Source organism: Tiliqua scincoides, chromosome 7 (assembly GCF_035046505.1).
Source record: "Tiliqua scincoides isolate rTilSci1 chromosome 7, rTilSci1.hap2, whole genome shotgun sequence".
In the NCBI taxonomy this organism is placed as follows: Eukaryota; Metazoa; Chordata; class Lepidosauria; order Squamata; family Scincidae; genus Tiliqua; species Tiliqua scincoides.
In genome coordinates this window covers 43,848,365-43,868,689 of record NC_089827.1, presented here as the reverse complement: position 1 = coordinate 43,868,689, position 20,325 = coordinate 43,848,365, and the positions used below count along the sequence as shown (strand labels likewise).

The following is a 20,325-nucleotide window of genomic DNA, read 5'->3' as shown; positions in this document are numbered from 1 at the left end:
GATGTCATCTTCTCCCCCCCCCCCCCCAACAATGCAGAATTAACTTCCTAATGGATCTGCCACCCAGCTACCATTGTGACGGGCAGCTATTCTGCATCTTGAAAATTAGAGTCAGACCCATGGGCCAGATTTGGCTATGCAAAATTACCCAAAATATATAGTTTGCCTGAAGAAATGGGATAGGAATTCTTTGGGTCCTATTTTTCAACCTCTTCCATCTCTCCTACAGTTCACAGCTTAAAAATCCATACCCGCAGATGCAATAATAAATTGTGAGTTCTGCCCTCCAGGCAACTGACTGCTGTTCCAAGGCTGCCATTCACTAACACATGTACAAAAAGCACGCTTGTAATTTTTAAATCACAGAAATGGTTCCACTGACTGTTTAATTCAAGCCCTTTGCTGGATGAATCAAGGCTGTCATGGCAAAAGATTCATTCTTAAGCATCCATTGGTCTGAGTACATTATCATAGGTTTTTTGCCCAATTTTTTCGTACTAATGGAGCAAAGTAATTGGTAATAAAATTGATTTTATTATAGGTAATATTGGGAAATGCTTCCCTTTTTCTTACAGTTTCTAAGCTAATTTTAACATGGGTTCCTTTTCAGCTACTACATAGTTGTCACAGCTTATACTGAGTGCATCTTTTCCATTAAAAAAGAGTGTTATGCAGGTCTCAGTTAATTCTGTTTTCCCTAATTCCTACTTGTACCATTTTCCCTACTTCCAAACATATCACTACAGTGGCAAAATTTGACTAGGATTGCCAGCTGCCACTCAGCCTCCTTTCCTCAAATGTGGGTGTGCACACTATCCAAAGAAAAATGTAATTGTGGCATTTATTCAAAGAAATGTTCTCAAGATAGTGATGGGGAAGGCATTGCAATGGGAAAGTGAGTCACCTTATGTAAATTTTTTTTTCAAAAAATCACACCATTTCTTGTAGGAATACCTTGCTAAGCGCCTCTTACATACTAAATAAAGACGACTAAATAAATAAAGACAATTAACTCAAAACATTTTCAGTACTGCACTAAGTATTCGAGGAAGGGAACAGAAGTGCACTGCTTACCTCTTGTGGACACTGTTCAAGTATGCCATAGATTCCCATGACAATCACACCAAGTCTTACCTGCGGCTGGTGCAGCAGCACAGGGCATTCATCTGGGGGGCTGGTTTTGGCTCAGGTACTGTCTTGAAGTGGTCTGAAAACTTGCAAAACCAGTTTAGCTAGAGACCACAGTGGGACACATAAATGGTTATGGAAATGGCAGGCAAGGAGGGCTCTCCAAACCCACCTCTGGAAAGCTTGCTTCTGTACACAGCGTGCAACTCTGCAAAGCATTGACACACCTGCCAAAGTCCTTGCACACATGGGCACATGTTTGCAGTTGCACTGTGCAATTTGGCTTCTTGCTCATCCGCTTTTCATCTGTGAAAATGTAGTCCTAAAGGGGTTCTTCTCTTGCCTTAGGGGACTTGTGCAATTGTTTTTAAAGTTAGCAGCCCGCTTCCACGTACATGTAATAACAAGCAACAACAAGAAAACATGCTTTGGCTGTTAATGGTGTTTGAAAAGTGTTGAAATTGCTGATGGTAATCTCTGAAAATAAGTGTGCTGAACTTCCATGTACCATTCGTATGCTTTTGTTGAAAACTCTTTTAAGAACTCCCTAGGTTGTGATCTGTGTCTTCTATGAACATACAGAAATCTCTTTGCCAAAATGGGATGCCATTAATCTACTTCGCTGAGCAGAAGTTAATTACCTAATTGTAGTGTTTACCTTTGTCTTCATCACTTTTGCCTTTCTCATTTTAAACTATCAGTCGTTTTTGTTAAATGATATGCACAATTTAGCAGTGGGATGTATATCAGTGCTAACAGGATTTTGAAAGGTCCTTTATTTTCATTGTCAAATTATTGGATGAATTTTGCCTCTAGAAGTTATGATCAAAAAGGTCTTTCCACAAAGGAAATGTATATAAATGTCTATTTTATATAAAAAATGATCTGATCATGTGTCTGAGTTTCTTCTGTCTGATGGCTTTTGCGTTAGCCTCTGGAGTGGTACAGTTGAATCTTTCATTGCAGCTTTTTTGTGTGCTTGTGTGTGTGTTTGTGAGTGAGACAAACATTACATAACATTATGACTGGTGTACCTTGAGGGGGGGCAAGACCTTCTCCAAAATTGATTCTGTGTTCCTTCAAGAGAATATTTTGACAAATTCAGCCCAGGTTCTTCTTATAGCTCCTACTCCAAGGCTTTCCCCTGGAACTTACCTGCCTATTATCACATATCACATGAGCAGCCTTGCTGGATCAGATCAAATGTCAACCAGGCCTGAATCCTGGCGTTCATGGTGACCAATGAGATGCTCAGAGCGGCATGAAGGCAACCCCCACCTCCACTCTGTCTATCTCCCAGACACTAGTATTCAGATACACAGCCGGTCTATCTATGCAGCCACTGCGAACAGGCTGCATTGATGGCAGATGGGATGGGTCCAGTGGATTTGGGGTGATTTTCACACTGAGCCTGCCACTGCTTCCGCCTCCTGCACCGTATCCTATCCCCCCTCCCAGACCCAGTGGCATTGCTAGGGGTGTGTGCGCTGCACCGGATGATGTGCACAGGGGAGTGGCACCACTACTGGCCATAAAATCTTGGTATTTTTTAAATAACAGCATCGTATATCAATTGATCTGTAAGTTTATGCAGAATGCAACAAAACAAACTGCGTTGAAATATCTCTATTCTATCAAAGTTATAGCTAAAAAACTAGTGGGGGCAATGATACATCACCATGTCCACTGCCTGGGGCATTGCCCCACCCACTGCATGGGAGGAGGTCCATCATAGAGGTGATATGCTGGCCTCCTGCACCGGGTGTTGCAAACCCTAGTGATGCCACTGCCCAGGCCTGATCTGCCAGCAGGGATCAACGTGGACTTGAACCAGCTACATAAGTCTGAGTTGATCCATCAGCTAGGGCTTGCCCTGGGGCAAGGGGACAAACGTCCCCTTATCCAAGGAGAGTTTCTGCCTGCTAAACTCCCCCAGGAGTTGCAGCAGAGCCCACACTGGCACCACTGCATTGGTACAGAGAAGTTTGAGTAGGATTGGGCTGACCACCTGCCCTGAATCTACCACTAATCAGTTTCGTTGGATGACCTTCCAAATGCTGGTATCATCAGGGGTGAATAACCTCTCTCTATCCACTTTCTCTATTTCCTGCGTAATTTTCCAGCTCTCTGTCAGGTCCCTTGTTGTCATCTCTTTTTTAACTAAAAGTTTCTCAATACATTAGCTTCTCATCATAGGGAAGGTGCTCCAAGATACAGCCATTGTGCTCTGATTTCCTAAGAATGAGTTTTTTAAAAAATTAATTTCAATCCATTTTTTTCCCTTTTAGGTAAAATCTGTGGAGATGTGTTGCCATCTCCTCTGCTGAACAGATTTGGACCAGGCCACAGTTAGTTTAATGCGTCTGCCTTTGTTTGTGGGAGAAATGAATTGGGTCCCTTGGACTCTTACCATGAATCCATTTGGCTCAGTTTGGCTTACACTGACTGGCAGCTGCTCTCTAGGTCAGTGGTTCTCAAACTTTTTAACCCCAGGACTCACTTTATGAATGACTGTCCAGAACCCACTGGAAGTGATGTCATTAACCTGGAAGTGATGTCATGGCCAGAAGTGACATCAGCAGCAGGAAGTGCAGCCATTGTGACACCAGAACCTACCGTTCTGATGAATTGTATTCAACCATTTTTCAATACCAAAGTGAATCTAAAAGGGGGAAAAAAGCCTATTTATAACCTTGATACAAGCAAAATAACCATATAGCCATCCACTTTCCAGCATCTCATCTTCCCATATGTTCAGTGGTGATTGTGCTAGGTACTATGTGACCCACCTGAAATTGGCTCACAACCCACCTAGTGGGTCCCGTCTCCCAGTTTGAGAAACGCTGCTCTAAGTGATTGAAGATAACACTTCAGACAAAAGGAGAGCCACCTTGGGTAAAACATCCTTTCCTGAGTAGCTGTGAGCTCCAAAGTTGGGGAGGGGGCTACTATTTCAAGACCATATAGTAATGGAAGGTGGGCATTCTCTGGGAAGATGGGGCAAACCAGCTCCCTCCTGTTATGTATGTGAGTATTATCACCTGTGGGAAAAGCAACAGGTTATATGTGATTGGCTGTCCAATCAAGAGGGATGTAGGCTTGTTGGAGTTGTATATATATCTGGGGTATTTGTGTATGTGGGTGTGTGATTTTAACTCATTTGGAGTATGAATAAACTATGATGGAACTTTTAATCAAGTCTACTGATGCGTGAGACCCACTATATAACACTGGCGATGAGGATGGGATTCAGTCTGAGCAACTGGAATTATTATGAGAGATAACGATGGCCGTTCAAGGACAGATGGAGGTATTTGACCCTGCATTCCCTGAACTGTGGGACAATTATGCAGAACGTTTGGAATTTTTTTTAGAAGCAAGAGGAATTACTGAGGCTGCTTTGAAAAGGGCAACTCTGCTAAGTGTTTGTGGGGCTGCCACATTTGAAATTGCCCAAAGTTTGGTGGCACCAAATGAATTAAGGACTACTTCCTATAGAGACATTATGACTCTTTTAAAAAGTCATTTTTCACCTCTACCCTCTCGGATTGCACGGCGTCATGCCTTCTACAAAAGAAATCAGGCAGCTGGGGAGCCCATCCCTGTGTTCGTAGCTGCTCTTCGTCAGTTGGCACGGAGGTGTGAGTTCCATAATTTGGAGGAGTCACTCCTTGATAAATTTTGTTGTGGGGTAAGAGATATAAAACTACAGCAGAAGTTATTTGCAAAGGAGGAATTGACCTTCCAAGGAGCTCTCAAAGAAGCTTTGTCCTTCGAAAAAGCTGAGGGCATTACAGAACAATTACGTCCCTCCCTTAAGCCAGCTGTAAATCATTGTGAGGAGGCTGTTTCTGAAGGTGCCGATAGGGGAGAGGTGTTACAAATTCATCGAGAAGGACTGAGACGGAGTAACCATCATAGAGTACCAGCTTCCCGACTAAGGGTCCGGTAAGATTCTGAGACGCCTAGTCAGGGGTTTTGTGCAAGCTGTGGGGAAGCACATGAACGTCAGAACTGTCGTTATAGGAATTTTAAATGTAAAAATTGTTTAAAGTGGGGACATTTAGCGCAAGTTTGCCGCAGTAAGCCAGCAGGGGGGATTCCCCTGGTAGTAGGGGGCAGTAGTAGAGAAATCCATCAAGGGTCCATCCTTCAGGAGGAGCTTTATACTACTTCCATTTATCCTGTGCAGAGTATTAAGTTGACCACTAGAGAAAAAATACATGTGATGGTGGAGATTCAAGGGTCCCCGTGTAAAATGGAGGTAGATTCAGGGTCCGCACTTTCCATCATCTCTATGGATACCCTTAAGCGCCTTTGCCCCCAAAATGGTCCCTGGTTGGAATCTGCAGGGTTATTGCTTACTGATTTTCAAGGAAATCATGTCCCTGTTCGGGGTGTGGGCAAATTTAGAGTCCGTTATAAAGAATTTGATGGGCTTTTGGATTTGGTTGTTGTGGAAGGACGCCGTACTAGCCTGCTGGGATTGGCCTGGTTTGGCCCATTGGGTATTCAGGTAACTGGGGTTCAGAGTATGGGCCAACAGGATCTAGAGGCAGTTTGTAAAGAGTTTGCCCAGGTCTTTGAGGAAACTCTTGGTTGTTATACAGGTCCCCCAGTGTCTTTACAGTTAAACCCAGCTATGTTGCCCATACGTATGAAGGCACGGCGAGTTCCATTCGCACTAAAGTCCAAGATAGAGGAAGAACTAGACTGTCTGGTTGAGCAGGGAGTTTTGGAACCCGTGTCTCATGCACGATGGGAGACACCTATTGTCACCCCCCTTTAATCAAATGGGGATGTAAGGATTTGTGCAGATTACAAATGTACTATTAATAAGGCCCTGCAGCAGCATGCATATCCAGTCCCAGTTGTTAGCCATCTCTTGACCTCTCTTGCAGGTTCTAAGGTTTTTGGGAAATTGGATTTAGCTCAAGTTTATCAGCAGTTGCCTGTTGATGAGGATACGGCAGAAGCCCAGACCATTGTGACGCACCGGGGTGCATTTAAAGTTAAGCGCCTTCAATTTGGGGTTTCTGTGGCACCAGGAATTTTCCAAAATTTCATGGATACACTTCTGAAGGGAATTCCTGGGGTTATTCCTTTTTTTGATGATGTATTGATAGCAGCGTCATCAGATAGTGAATTTATTGGTCGTCTGCGGGAAGTTCTCCGTCGTTTTCATTCAGTGGGGTTAAGGGTTAAAAGAGAGAAGTGTATTTCGGGGACATCAAAGGTGGAGTTTTTGGGATACCTTATTGATGCAAATGGGGTACACCCTGCTCCCGAGAAGGTGCGGGCTATTGTGAATGCTCCACCTCCTACATCTAAGCAGGAACTACAGGTTTTTTTAGGACTTTTAAATTTTTACCATTCTTTTCTGCCTCATAAGGCGGCAGTGGCAGAGCCACTCCATCGCCTTTTGGATAGAGGGGCTCCATGGGTTTGGGGTCAATGTCAGGAGGTTGCCTTTCAAGAAGTGAAGAGACTACTTACTTCTAATTCCTTATTGGCTCATTTTGATGAGTCACTGCCTGTGGTTTTGGCATGTGATGCTTCCCCTTATGGTATTGGTGCAGTTCTTAGTCATAAACTGCAGGATGGCCGAGAGGCACCTGTAGCTTATTATTCACGGACCTTATCCCCAACTGAGCGAAATTATGCTCAAATAGATAAAGAAGCCTTAGCAATAATGGCAGGGGTTTAAAAATTCCATGATTATTTGTATGGTCGTTGTTTTTCCATTATAACAGATCATAAGCCCCTGTTGGGCCTTTTTGCCCCTGATAAGCAAACACCACAGATTTTGTCCCCTCGCATATTGCGGTGCTCTATTTTTTTGTCAGCTTATCAGAATTCTTTGTATTATCGACCAGGGAAGGCTATTGGACATGCAGATGCTCTTAGTCGTCTGCCATTGCCTGTTTCCGGACCAGATCCGGCTCCAGCATATGGTATTATGCTTCTAGAATCCCTCCCAGAACCACCATTGTATGCTTCTGTTGTAGCTTCGTTTTCTGCTAAAGATCGTATTCTTTCCCGTGTTCTTAACTGGGTTTGGAGGGGGTGGCCAGGAGGCCATATAGATGCAGAGTTTAAAGCATATGTTACTCGCCAGACTGAGCTTTCAGCCCATAAGGGTTGTCTTCTTTGGGGTAGTCGAGTGGTTATCCCCCCAAAATTAAGAAATCAAGTTCTGGAGGCTTTACATGAAAATCACCCGGGTATTGTGCGAATGAAGGCATTGGCAAGGAGTTATGTTTGGTGGCCAGGAATAGATGCTACCATAGAAGAATGGGTAAATCGTTGTAGAACATGCCAGGAGTCCCGGCCAGAAGCCCCGAGAGCACCAGTGCAGCAGTGGGAGACCAGTCGCACTCCTTGGTCCCGGGTACATATAGATTTCGCAGGGCCATTTCAAGGCCAGAATTTTTTTTTATTAGTTGATTCATATACTAAGTGGCTGGAAGTTATACCAGTCACAGTTATGACTTCTCGGGCAGTTGTTAGGGCCCTTCGTAGGATTTTTGCTACCCATGGACTACCAGACACTATTGTATCAGATAATGCTACACAGTTCATGTCTGCAGAGTTTAAAGAGTTTATAGGCAGGTATTTGATTCGCCATGTGGCATCAGCCCCTTTCCATCCATCCACGAATGGCCAGGTAGAGAGGATGGTGAGGACTACTAAGGAATCTCTGTCTCGTATTATCCAGGGTGATTGGGATCATCGGCTGGCAGCATTTCTTTTTAGCCAGCGAGTGACCCCTTGTACTACTACAGGTCGTAGTCCAGCTGAACTTTTAATGGGACGGCGTTTGACAACCCGTTTGGACAGATTGCATCCTGATAGAACGACTGATAAGCTGCCAACTGCGGAGACACAAGAGCCAGTACGCAGCTTCAGTCCTGATGATTCAGTTTATATCAGGAATTATGCAAATGGCCCGGCATGGATTCCAGCGACTGTTTCTCGTGCTACGGGTCCAGTTTCATATGAGGTGGCCATCCCAGATGGGAGGATTTATCGTCGTCATCTGGATCAGATGCGTCGTCGAGTGTCTGATTCAGCGCCAGTGACATTGTCCCCTGTCCCCAGGGATCAACAACAAGATGTGCCCAGTGCAGGTGCCAGTCAGGACGTTACATCTCAGGAATTGGAGCCTTCTCCAGTTCCACCTGGACCCATTGATGTTAGGACACCTTTTGAGAGTCCTCCTACAGTGACATTATCGGCTCCAGAGAATACTCAAGAGCTGACAAGGGAGACTGAGGCTTCAGTCCCAGTGTTGCGTCGCTCTGTACGAGAGTGTACACGACCTAGATATTTGGAGGACTATGTGTGTTGATTCTAAACAACCCTTGGGGGAAAGGGGTGTTATGTATGTGAGTATTATCACCTGTGGGAAAAGCAACAGGTTATATGTGATTGGCTGTCCAATCAAGAGGGATGTAGGCTTGTTGGAGTTGTATATATATCTGGGGTATTTGTGTATGTGGGTGTGTGATTTTAACTCATTTGGAGTATGAATAAACTATGATGGAACTTTTAATCAAGTCTACTGATGCGTGAGACCCACTATATAACACTCCTGAGAGAACTGAGTCCAGTCAGGTAAAGCACTAAAACAAAGATTTTATTTAAAAGGGTTAAAATTACACAGAATGATGACAGGATAATATAGAAGAGAGAACATGGTGCGTTCAAGCAGTAGGCACTGCATGGTGAAAAGAAGAAAAGGAGGTGGGCACAAGTTTGGCACAGGGGCAAGAATGCAAGCTGAAAATAAACCCAAACATTAACATGGCTTTCTGGATACTTTCTGTGCCATAACTAGTCCAGGATCTTGCCTTCAATGCTTGAATGAAAAACCAGGGCAAATGCACAAAGGAGTGGGGGAAGGTGCCTAACCTGTGCATGTGAACCAGGTTTTACCTGTGGGATTAGCTACTGGGGAGGGGGTCACCTAATGTGTTGCCTGAAAGCTGAGTTCTTTGTTTCTGATCAGTGCCGGGGGGAGAAGAACGGCCAACAATCAAACAGCTGCAAAGGAGCAAACATGGCCACTGTCTTTGAATGACTTCACAGCCACTTCAGGATAAATTTCTCAAAGCACACACTTACTGTAAATACATGCATGGACCCTACAGTTGTACTTGTTGTTTATGTGAATAATGTGCACAGGAATGCATGAACCAGGATGGGACCACAGTGGTGAGGAAAGGGAGCTTTAATGCCTTGCCCCCACCATGTTCTGAGCAAATTGTGGCTCCCCCCAGTGTATGCTAGTTACATCAACCAAGGGACAACAGGAGCAACAGTCATCTTTCACGTGTGCTTTGGTCCTGAGATGTTATGGTTCAGGCACTATGAGTGGTAAAATGTCTCTGGACAGTCCAACCCCCAGTGCTAACCTGTCATTTTTAGTGAGAATGACCAGGAGAAAACTAAGTAGGAAGGGAGAGTAAAAGTGGTGGGTGAGTGAGAAGCAGGGCCAGCTTTAGGCCAATTGCTCCCAGCTGGGCCCGCATCTAAGGGGAATCCAATCCAAAGAGTATCCCTGTGGGTACACAATTGTCCCCAGTGCCCCACACATGCCTCTCTTGAATTTCCTAGGATTATGGGACTGACATGAGCGAAGAGGAAAAGGGCTGGGGTACACAGTCGCAATTAAATTGCCATTCTTGGAAGGTTTTGTGAGGCTTAAAGCAGATCTTGCTTCCATTGATCTGTACTGTGAATGTAAAACCTAGGCTGGTTGTAGTGCTCGTCCACATAGGAAATGCCTCCTGTATATTTGCAACAAAGGCAATTTGGAAATCAAAGGCAATTTAAACCAGGCATATGAGAATACTTTATGGATTTTTCAGGTCTGCTGTACACTGCCACGGTAAACACAGTTTGATTTGAAAATTAAGAAAGCACAATTGTCTTCAGTTCTAGGTAATAACTTGTACCATAGCATATGGCAGGTGCACGTACTCAGGTTACGGATGGCTGTAATGAACCAGGTTCTTGCCTTGGTCAACCACTGGGAGCCCCCATGGCAGGTCACTGCATTGAGTCCAGAACTGCAGGAGAAATTTAAGTGTGCAGCTCCTACAAGAAACAGTCATTTTGTTAATTTCCTTTTCTGACATCACAGCACTTTCCCCACTCATAATGCTTTGAAATCCAGACACATAGCTAACTTCTCTTGGGCGTTATGGAAGGAGAAACTTAACGACACACTGCAGCTGCATGTTTGACGCAAGCATGTAGCTCTGAACCTGAGCATCATGTGAAAAAGTGTCATCAGTGTACCACATTTATGTGAAGTAACAGAGGAGTGAGCAAATCGTAGCTTTGCTGTATCCATCGTTGAAAACTTCATTTTCGTTCTGATTGGTAAAAAAAAAAGTCATTCAGAAATATGTGTATTTATATGCTGACTAAAGTACATGTTAGTAGCCCTGTCATAATTTTTACATCTCTTAAGCATTATTTGGTTGGTTCTCATTTGGGGGACTGGGCATAGTGTTTGAGTGTTAATGATTCCCTGAGTGTCAATGCCAGTTCCCAGCCCTATTGGCTTCATGGGCTAAGAACATAAGAAGAGCCCCACTGGATCAGGCCATAGGCCCATCTAGTCCAGCTTCCTGTATCTCACAGCGGCCCACCAAATGCCCCAGAGAGCACACCAGATAACAAGAGACCTGCATCCTGGTGCCCTCCCTTGCATCTGCCATAGCCCATTTCTAAAATCAGGAGGTTGCACATACACATCATGCCTTGTAACCCGTAATGGATTTTTCATCCAGAAACTTGTCCAATCCTCTTTTAAAGGCATCCAGGCCAGATGCTGTCACCAGATCCTGTGACAAGGAGTTCCACAGACCAACCACACACTGTGTAAAGAAATATTTTCTTTTATCTGTCCTAACTCTCTGAACACTCAGTTTTAGTGGAATTCAATTTTAGTGGATCCTGCTCGTGGGGCAGGCTGCCTTTGCCAGCCTCAGTAACCCACCGCCAGAGCACCTTGCGATCCACTCTCCCAAGTTATTCCAAGGGTTCCTCCTGAGTAATTCCCACCAGTTGAAGACTCTCTCTCTCTCTCTCTCTCTCTCTCTCTCTCTCTCTTTCTTTCTGTAGTCAATGTTTATTAAAGCAAAGTACTGCTATGCAGGAAACTGTCACTCATCCTGCAGAACAGCAGGCGAGTGATAGAAGAGACAGTTCCTAGGGTCAGTATACATTTAGCACAGAAAACAAATAACTAGCTAAGGGCGCAATCCTAACCCCTAATGCCAGTGCTTTCCAGCACTGTCATCAGGGCAATGCAGCTCTGAGATAAGGGAGCAAACATTCCCTTACTTTGGGGAGGCCTCCGTGAGTGACACCCAACTGCAGGATGCAGTATACATCCAATTGGTACTGCTATGCCAGTGCTGGAAAGCACTGACATAAGGGGTCAGGATTGCACCCTTCGTCTATGCTGCTTTGAATCTGAGTCCTAGCTACCAGTCAGATTACCTAGGTAGATGAATGCTCATTCTGTCTGAGATTCATCCAGCAGATGCCAGGCTTGGAAGCAACACATAGGTTCACTCTCTCTACAGTTATAGGAAAATTTCCACAGACCCAGAAGGGACCCAGAACCAATCATTGAATTACAGTTAGGCTGAGTCACATCACCCCAAGTTGTTATCCAGTCACAAGTCATGTACCACCCAGCTCCTTCTCCTGCTGATTTCTCACACCTGTGTTAAATTCTTGTTTACTTTGCTATCTTGTACTTTCAAGGTCTCTGCTTGCGCCTCCTCAAACTCCCTCAACATCAAAAGTATGTTAACCCTTTTTACTACTATTTTTCCAGTTGGTCCCCTGGAACTCATTCTACATAACTAGTACTGTACACTGTACTTCTTATGTAACCCAAGTTTACAGGATGTTCCCAATTGCATCAAGGAATCAGCTTGACCTTTGTTGTTGTCAAGCCGATTCCAAGATCAAAGCACTTATTCACCCTATATTTCATATTACAACTCTGCAATTTTACTGCCATGTTCATGTTCCATAATTAAATATTCCCCAAATCTATATCCATCTTTGTGACACAGGTTCAGGTCAGAGCCACTGAGAGGAATTTTATCGCGGTTCTTTTGGTACAACGTTTATTTGGGCCCTTCTTCTTCCTTCCTTCAAATGTGAATTTGGCTCCCAGACCCTCTTTTTGACCCTGGGACCATGTACGATGTACCCCAAGCACCCCCTTCTTCCCAGAGGCCCTCAGGCATGTTGTCTGATTCTTCACCTTGGCTTATTTGAACCGACACACGCCCTTGTACAGTTCATTTGGTTGATTTGTGGAACAAAGCCCTGCTCCTTCTTTTGCCTTGGACTCTTGGAAATATTGGAATAGTTCGCCCCCATGCCTAAATGGAAGCTGAGCAATCTTTCTGGTCTCTTAGAGCAGCTGTTTCTTATTATTATAGCATAAGTCACAATCCTGGAAGCGTGCTCCGGAACAGGTCCCTGAGCTTTCAGGCTCTTATATTGCAAGTGTCAGTGCATCTCCTTGTTTTTGTCCTCAGTGGCTATCCAGATACATTGTTAGGGAATAAGAAATCTGTCCCCACTGCTGGCCATGGCATGTGGGATTGTGCTTGCTAGGGGACTACCAGTAGGGAGGTATCCTGATTGTCCCAGTGTGAGTGCTCACAGCAGTCCACTGCCCACAGCTGTAAGTCAATAAGCCTGGCAACGTATCCATAAGCTCTACAAGCCCAGGGATTCTTCTGAATGTAGTAGTGCTGACAGCCAGGAACGTTTTCCCATGTTCTTGTTACCTGGCATTGTGCAATTTCATCATCTAGTCAAGTTACTTTCAGGATATTGTAATTCAGGTGCTCTAAACTATCTTGCCAACATAATGGGTCTTTGCTAGAAAAGAGTGAGCTCCCCTTGCTTGTGTCAAGCTTAGAAAATAAGCTATGTCTGTGCGTGTCTACTGAGTAGTAAGTCTCATTCTATCCAATGGGGCTTACTCCCAGGAGAGTACCAGTACATATAGGATTGCAGCCTGAGGGCCAAATCCTATCCAATTTTCCAGCTCTGGTGCAGCCATGTCAACAGGGCATGCACTGCATCCTGCAGGAGAGGGGCAGTCCTGGAGGCCTCCTCCAGATAAGGGAATGTTTGTTCCCTTTCCTCGGGGCTGCATTGTGGCTGCACCAGCACTGGAAAGTTGGATAGGATTGGGCCCTAAGAGGGATTGCAACTCCTCTTTAGTCAGGAAAAAGACTTGCAGTTTTGTCAGTGCCCTGTAACCACGGCTACATAGACTCTTACAATCAACTATTAATTAAAGCTGCCACCATAAACATATTTTATTTGGATGTAAATATTGTTGAAATTGGTGTTGTGTACTTCTGAGTAAATATGTTTAGAATCAAAGTGTTAATTTGAAGTATAGAGATGTTTTTGTTGGGGAAGCTTTTAATAAGAGAAACAGCTTGCTCCTTGAGAATCTATTTTGCACCCCCACCCATCACGAAGAGTTTATGTTTTCTGGTGCCACCACCAATTGGCTTTGCTTTGTGTACATTTTTAATGGGTTAAGTCACACCATCCTCCCTTCACCATCTGCATTTCTTTTGCCATCTGTATAGTGTCTTTCCATAATGGTACAATTACGACTTCATATTCTGCATGATTACTTTGTCTCTTCCTTGTCTCCATTTCAACGGCATTTATTATTATTTTTAGTATTTTTCACATTTTTATACCACTCTCCCTCCAGGGATCTAAGGATGATATACACAATTCCTCCCCTCCTACACAAAACAACCCTGTGAAGTAGGTGAGGCTGAGAGATTGTGAATGGCCCAAGGTCACCCAGGTTGAGCAGGGTTGAGCAGGGATTTGAAACGGGTCTTCCAAATCCAATGACCTAACCACTGACTACACAATTTCTGCTGCAGCTGCTGTTGGAGAATTGTCAGCCCATTAAATTCCATCATTCATTTCGATTTCCTAGACCTCATGATAATTTTTTAACGTTGCAATGGCCTTACAGTTTATGAAGGAGTTGGATTCACAAAAGAGGTGTTTGGTGAGACATTTAACGAAATGGTACTCCAGTTTACTTTGTTCTTGATAATGACCTTCCAGGTTTTGAAAGTGTTGTTGCAAAGGGGCAGGGAGATTGCCTTGCCACTTTGACTATCACAGGACGTATGCAAGAAGCACAAGCTACTTTAACTGAAATTGGAAGATGTAGATTAGATGTTAGCAATATCTCTGCCCCGTAAATGGATTATGTCTAACCTAGGAAAGCAGGAAAGTTGGACTGATACAAGATTGTATATTTTTTCTCTCTCAAGGAATATTGATTCTGGCCCATGTTGTTGACTGAGATAACATCCTTAAACTGCCTGGTAAAAGATTCAAATTAATATGGGAGCAGTGTTGTACTCTTGTAAATGTGAACCGAAAGCACAGTGTGTAAGTACCCTTTAATCCTCTTGGTTGAGTATATAAGGAAGCTGTGTTCCAGATCTTATCACCAGTAACTGCAGTAATGAATTGTCACTGTGCTCATCATACTTATGTCAACTTATTCCAAACTGTACCTCTGGCATTTCATTTCATGGCCATTTGGTTTCACTGTTTCCATTTACATTGTGCATCTGATGAAGCGGACAGCAAGCTCAAGCTTACAGAAGCTTAAGCTACAACAAACTTGTTACAGTCCAATGCCTTGGTTCCCCCTCCGCCAGTGCAATGATGCCAGAATGGCTGCAGCAGCATCCGGGAGGGGGGCGCAGTCACAGGAAAATTCCTCTGCAGCGCATCTAGCGCACTTGGACCTGCGCTAGAGAAATCACTGGTGCAGGTTCATGTAGACCCCGGGCTGTAGGATTGGATCTGGGAAGGATGGTAGGATTCAGTGATGCCATAAAGCAGTGTGGGGAGCCAGTGCACCAGTGGGAAAGCCAGAATCATTCCATGTGTGCCGGCAGAGTGATGGAGGCCTACCAAAACATGTAAGCCCAGTGTGGGAAATGGAATAGGGTGGGGGGGAGGGCAGGGAGGGGCTTGAACAGGGAGTGGATGAGAGCAGAATAGGGAGGAGACAGGGCGGGGTGGGTTGATTGGGTCTGGGATTGGCAGCAGTGGCATATGCCAAATCCCAGGCCCCTTCCTGGGCCTGATCCACCTACATGGATCAATATCGCTGGCACAAGTCTGAGTTGACCCATTGCTGGGGCTTACCCTGGGGCAAGGGGACAAATGCTGGAGATTTCCAGTAGCCAGAAATCCCCTGTGGGACACAGCATAACCCATGCCAGTGCTACTGCATTGCCATGCTGGAATTTAGCTTGGATTGGGCTGTGTACGTGGCTTTAAGCCATTCTAGTGACCAGAATAGCCAAGATGATGTAAGCTCATCATACTTATGTCAACTTATTCCAAACTGTACCTCTGGCATTTCATTTCATGGCCATTTGGTTTCACTGTTTCCATTTACATTGTGCATCTGATGAAGCGGACAGCAAGCTCAAGCTTACAGAAGCTTAAGCTACAACAAACTTGTGATAAGAGAGCACATTTGCAGCTCTTAAAGTCTGTATCATGGAAGGCAGTTGCATGAACTTTATTGATACACACTGAATTACAAGGATGGGCTGTGACTCGGATGACTGTGGAACTCCTTGCCACAGCATGTGGTGAGGGCATCTGGCCTAGATGCCTTTAAAAGGGGATTGGACAAGTTTCTGGAGGAAAAATCCATTATGGGTTACAAACCATAATGGGTATGTGCAACCTCCTGATTTTAGAAATGGGCTATGTCAGAATGCCAGATGCAAGGGACAGCACCAGGGTGGAGGTCTCTTGTTATCTGGTGTGCTCCCTGGGGCATTTGGTGGGCCGCTGTGAGATACAGGAAGCTGGACTAGATGGGCCTATGGCCTGATCCAGAGGGGCTCTTCTTATGTTCTTATGACTTTGATTTGAGTCATGAAAACACATGGTTTTGCGACTCATACAGACGTGAGCATCACATGTCAAAAACTTGGGCACTGACCTGGGCATTTTACCCTAAAAATGAAAAGACTCAAGTCAAGGCTTGCTTTTGTGTGTGCTTGTGACTCAGTTTTGTGCATTTGCTTGCTTGCTTTTTTCCCACTGTTTCCATGACTCGACTTGTTTCTTTAAAAGACTCGAACTCAAGTAAAAATGACTTGAAAAACAGCTCTGGATGAGTCAAGGGGTGGAAACTCAGACTCAACTCGAGACCTGGCACTGTGACTCCAGCACATCCCTACTGAATAATATATTCTGTGTTGACTTTACTACTCAGTGACACTGTTCTCCCCCCCCCCCCAATTCCTCTTGTCATTTCAAACTGGAAATTCACAAAATAACATTAATTTTATTTGGCACCTGTAGTATAAAAATTGTAATAGCAGTAGTACGTTGGACTTTTCCCAACTACTACATAATATGTTGATAGGAGTAAATGGTCAGTCCTTGCTGCTTGTCGCCTCTGCTAGAGATGCAGAGAATATGAGAAATCTACCCATGAAACAAGAAGACAACTCCAGCATCTGGTCTATTAATCATCAGGGCCTTGAATGCAAGCCATGCTGTTGCCACTAGTTAGCTACTAACATTTCCACATTGACCAAAGCAAATGTTGACATTTCTTTTCTAGTCGAGTTTTCTCCCGATCTTACAAAGTTAGTACTGTCCATAATTGCAACACATTATATTTATTTATTGTCCAGTCTGAAAACCCAAACGAAGAGGAGTCCTTTTTCTGCCATCTCTTCCATTCAAACATCAGAGCCCTGCCAATTTAAAGGAGGCCAGTTAAGGACAAGAGTTTTCATTTCACGAAGATTTATGCTGGAACTGGGGAGAACCTTCCCATTCCAAGATCGTAAGACATTCAAATCCCCCGCTGTCCTCCTGCAAGCCTCCAGTAACAGACCTGCCTTTGTTGGGTTCCATTTGCCTCAAGGTGATGGGGCTCCTGTTAGCCTGGATATTGGGCAAACTGTATGCAGATTGCTTAAGGGTAATTCTACATGCAAAATGCCAGACTGCCCTTAGACTCTTCTGTGCAAGTAACCACATGCCTTCAGAGCTGGGTCCAATTTAAATTATGTTTCTGAGACTTGATCTTGATGCCAAACCTAGCCTTCTTCTGTTTGTTGGCGAGGTTTAATGCCTTCAACAGTTGCAGAGAGGTGGCCTCCAACTCTTTCCCTTTCCCTTTGGCTAACAGACCCTGTGTTTGTTGTATGAGGTGCTGCACGTGACTATCCTGCAGACGGAGGAAGAGGTCCCTCTGGTTGATATCAGGTAGATGATCCTGTTGGGCTTTGGAAGTTTTTTTTTGTAGCTGCCCATTTAGAGTCACTAGGCTGACCTGGGACTCCAAATGACCAGCAATCAATTTCTCCTTGGAGAGCTTGAGGCTACCTTTATATTTGGTGGGACCTAAAACAAACAGTAGTGGAGATGTGGAGGTGATGGGGGCAATGAGAGCGATGGACCTAGAAAAGGATCCCATGGTGCTGCTTGCAGTGGCAAGAGACTCAAAAGAAGACTTGGTGGGGGTTGAATCGTGGAGGCTGCTGATGGGAACTGCAATGACTGTGGCAGGAGTAGCAATGAGAAGTTTAGGAACAGGCTCTGTGGTGACCACCACATCAGGAATGGTGGGATGCTCATGCAAGGATTTTTGCATGCTCACAGTCTGATGCACCAGAAGAGACTGGGCTGTGACAGTGATTGGGACGACAGAAATGTCAGAAGTCTTTTCAGTTGTAGTCATGGCAGTACTGGGGGTCTCTTCAGTTGTAGTCATGGCAATGCTAGGGTGGGACAGTTCAAGGGAGGAAGTCTCTTCAGTTGTAGTCATGACAGTACTGGGGGTTCTTTCAGTTGTAGTCATGGCAGTACTGGGGGTCTCTTCAGTTGTAGTCATGGCAATGCTAGGGTGGGAGAGTTCAAGGGAGGAAGTCTCTTCAGTTGTAGTCATGACAGTACTGGGGGTTCCTTCAGTTGTAGTCATGGCAGTACTGGGGGTCTCTTCACTTGTAGTCATGGCAATACTGGGGGTCCCTTCAGTTGTAGTCATGGCAATGCTAGGGTGGGAGAGTTCAAGGGAGGAAGTCTCTTCAGTTGTAGTCATGACAGTACTGGGGGTTCTTTCAGTTGTAGTCATGGCAGTACTGGGGGTCTCTTCACTTGTAGTCATGGCAATACTGGGGGTCCCTTCAGTTGTAGTCATGGCAATGCTAGGGTGGGAGAGTTCAAGGGAGGAAGTCTCTTCAGTTGTAGTCATGACAGTACTGGGGGTCCCTTCAGTTGTAGTCATGGCAATGCTAGGGTGGGAGAGTTCAAGGGAGGAAGTCTCTTCAGTTGTAGTCATGACAGTACTGGGGGTCCCTTCAGTTGTAGTCATGGCAATGCTAGGGTGGGAGAGTTCAAGGGAGGAAGTCTCTTCAGTTGTAGTTATAACAGTACTGGGGGTCTCTTCACTTGCAGTCATAGCAGTACCAGGAGTCTCTTCACTTGTAGTCATGGTAGTAGTGGGGGTCTCTTCAGTTGTAGTCATGGCAGAAGTGGGTGTCTCTTCAGTTGTAATCATGGCAGTACCAAGGATCTCTTTACTTGTAATGGCAGTACCGGGGGTCTCTTCACCTGTAGTCATGGCAGTATTTGGGAGGGAGAGCTCAAGGGAGGAAGTCTCTTCAGTTGTAGTCATGGCAGTACTGGAGTGGAAAAGTTCAAGGGAGACCTCGGCCTTGGCTACTGTGGAAGCGGCTATCGCAGTGAGAAGCACCGGAAAAGACTTGGTGGCTGTGTCAGCAGTGGTTAAAGTCTCATGCAGCTCAGCCACAGACTGCTCCGTAGATAATATGATGGCCTCAGGAACAGCTTCTTGGTTGGTGGTCTGGGTATCTCTAGTCCTTTGAATGATCACACCTGGGCACCGAAACCTCTAAACAGAAAAATAAAAGATATGGACTCTATAGAAGCTTTCCTTCCCTGGTCTGCTAAAACTTTATACACCTTATATCTGTTTCAGGTATTCTTCTGAACCAAAGCCTCATCTCTGTTTCTGTAGGCTGGGATAGAGGGAAAGTCTCAGACCCAGCATTCTCAAAATCTCAGTGCGCTCAACCAGTGAACAATGTACAACTTGGCCCGGTACTGCTTCAGCTGAGGCTCTGGGAGGAAGAGACAAAAGGAGGCCTCCGAAGGCAAGGAGCCCTACAAGGAAAGGGGCAGACCAGGAAGGGTGAGAGAGGGAGACACTCCCAAGGTACCAGGAGAGCCCAATTATCATGCAGGCTGCCCTTTCAGCGGCACTGCTTGTAATGAGGCAACACTTTGCAATGCACTTGAGCTGCAAAGCAATGATTTGGCGCAGCTGAAAGTGCAACCCACATGATAATTGGGCTGTCCCAGCATGATAATTGGGCTGTCTCGTATCTTGAAAATATGATCAAGATTTGCATATTTTCTGTTCTGTCATTTGCAATTAATGAGTTCCTACATGAGAACGAAGTGCTTCTTTCTGGCCATCATCTCTTTAATGACATCACTTCCTACTTAATGATGTCACTTCCAGCCCTTAGCAGGCACCATGAATTCAGCCCACTGTACGAAACAAGTTTTGACACCCCTGAGCTAGATTGCAATAGGGCTGCCTCCGGCTGAGGGCACTGGCCTGCTATCCTTTTAATGGCTGTGTGAAAGACAGGAATTCAGCAAGTGCAGCTTTTGTTACCAGTGATGGTTCACCTATCAAATGTTTCAGGCATTTTGATGCCTGAAGTGCCTCCCATTTTTGTGATAGTAGTTGTAGTAAACACCCAAGGCTGCAATCCTATACACAATTTCCTGGGAGTAAGTCTCATTGAGCAGAATGGGCCTTACTTCTGAGTAGAGATGCCTAGCATGTGCTGCAAGTTAACTGACTATACAGTATTGTCTTTCAATGGCATCCCAAATCCTGTGCCTCGGGTGGGGATGCCTCATTCTGTTTAATCATTGGGCAGAGCTGTTCCTGATCCAGCCTACATCCATATTTCATCTCAATTAAATAAAATTAGATCTCCCTGTACTCCTATTAGTTCCCAAGATTTCTAGGCCAGTGGCATCTCTCTGCTCACCATAGGGGGGTGA

The 20,325-nt window shown here is 44.9% G+C and overlaps 2 protein-coding genes across 2 annotated transcripts in view; both read left to right on the top strand.

Annotated features, from left to right (window-relative positions):
- The window catches only part of TMTC1 (transmembrane O-mannosyltransferase targeting cadherins 1), a 165,384-nt gene extending 161,635 nt beyond the window's left edge, over positions 1-3,749 (top strand). Inside the window, exon 20 of the mRNA XM_066633815.1 lies at positions 3,417-3,749. Within this exon, the coding sequence (XP_066489912.1) occupies positions 3,417-3,455 (39 nt within the window). The 3' untranslated portion in view covers positions 3,456-3,749. The remainder of the gene's footprint in view (positions 1-3,416) is intronic.
- A 665-nt stretch (positions 3,750-4,414) lies between these two features.
- LOC136657532 (uncharacterized) lies at positions 4,415-5,080 on the top strand. Its single transcript, XM_066634446.1, has one exon. It carries the CDS (start codon positions 4,415-4,417, stop codon positions 5,078-5,080), a length of 666 nt encoding a protein of 221 aa, XP_066490543.1.
- The last annotated feature ends 15,245 nt before the right edge of the window (positions 5,081-20,325 follow it).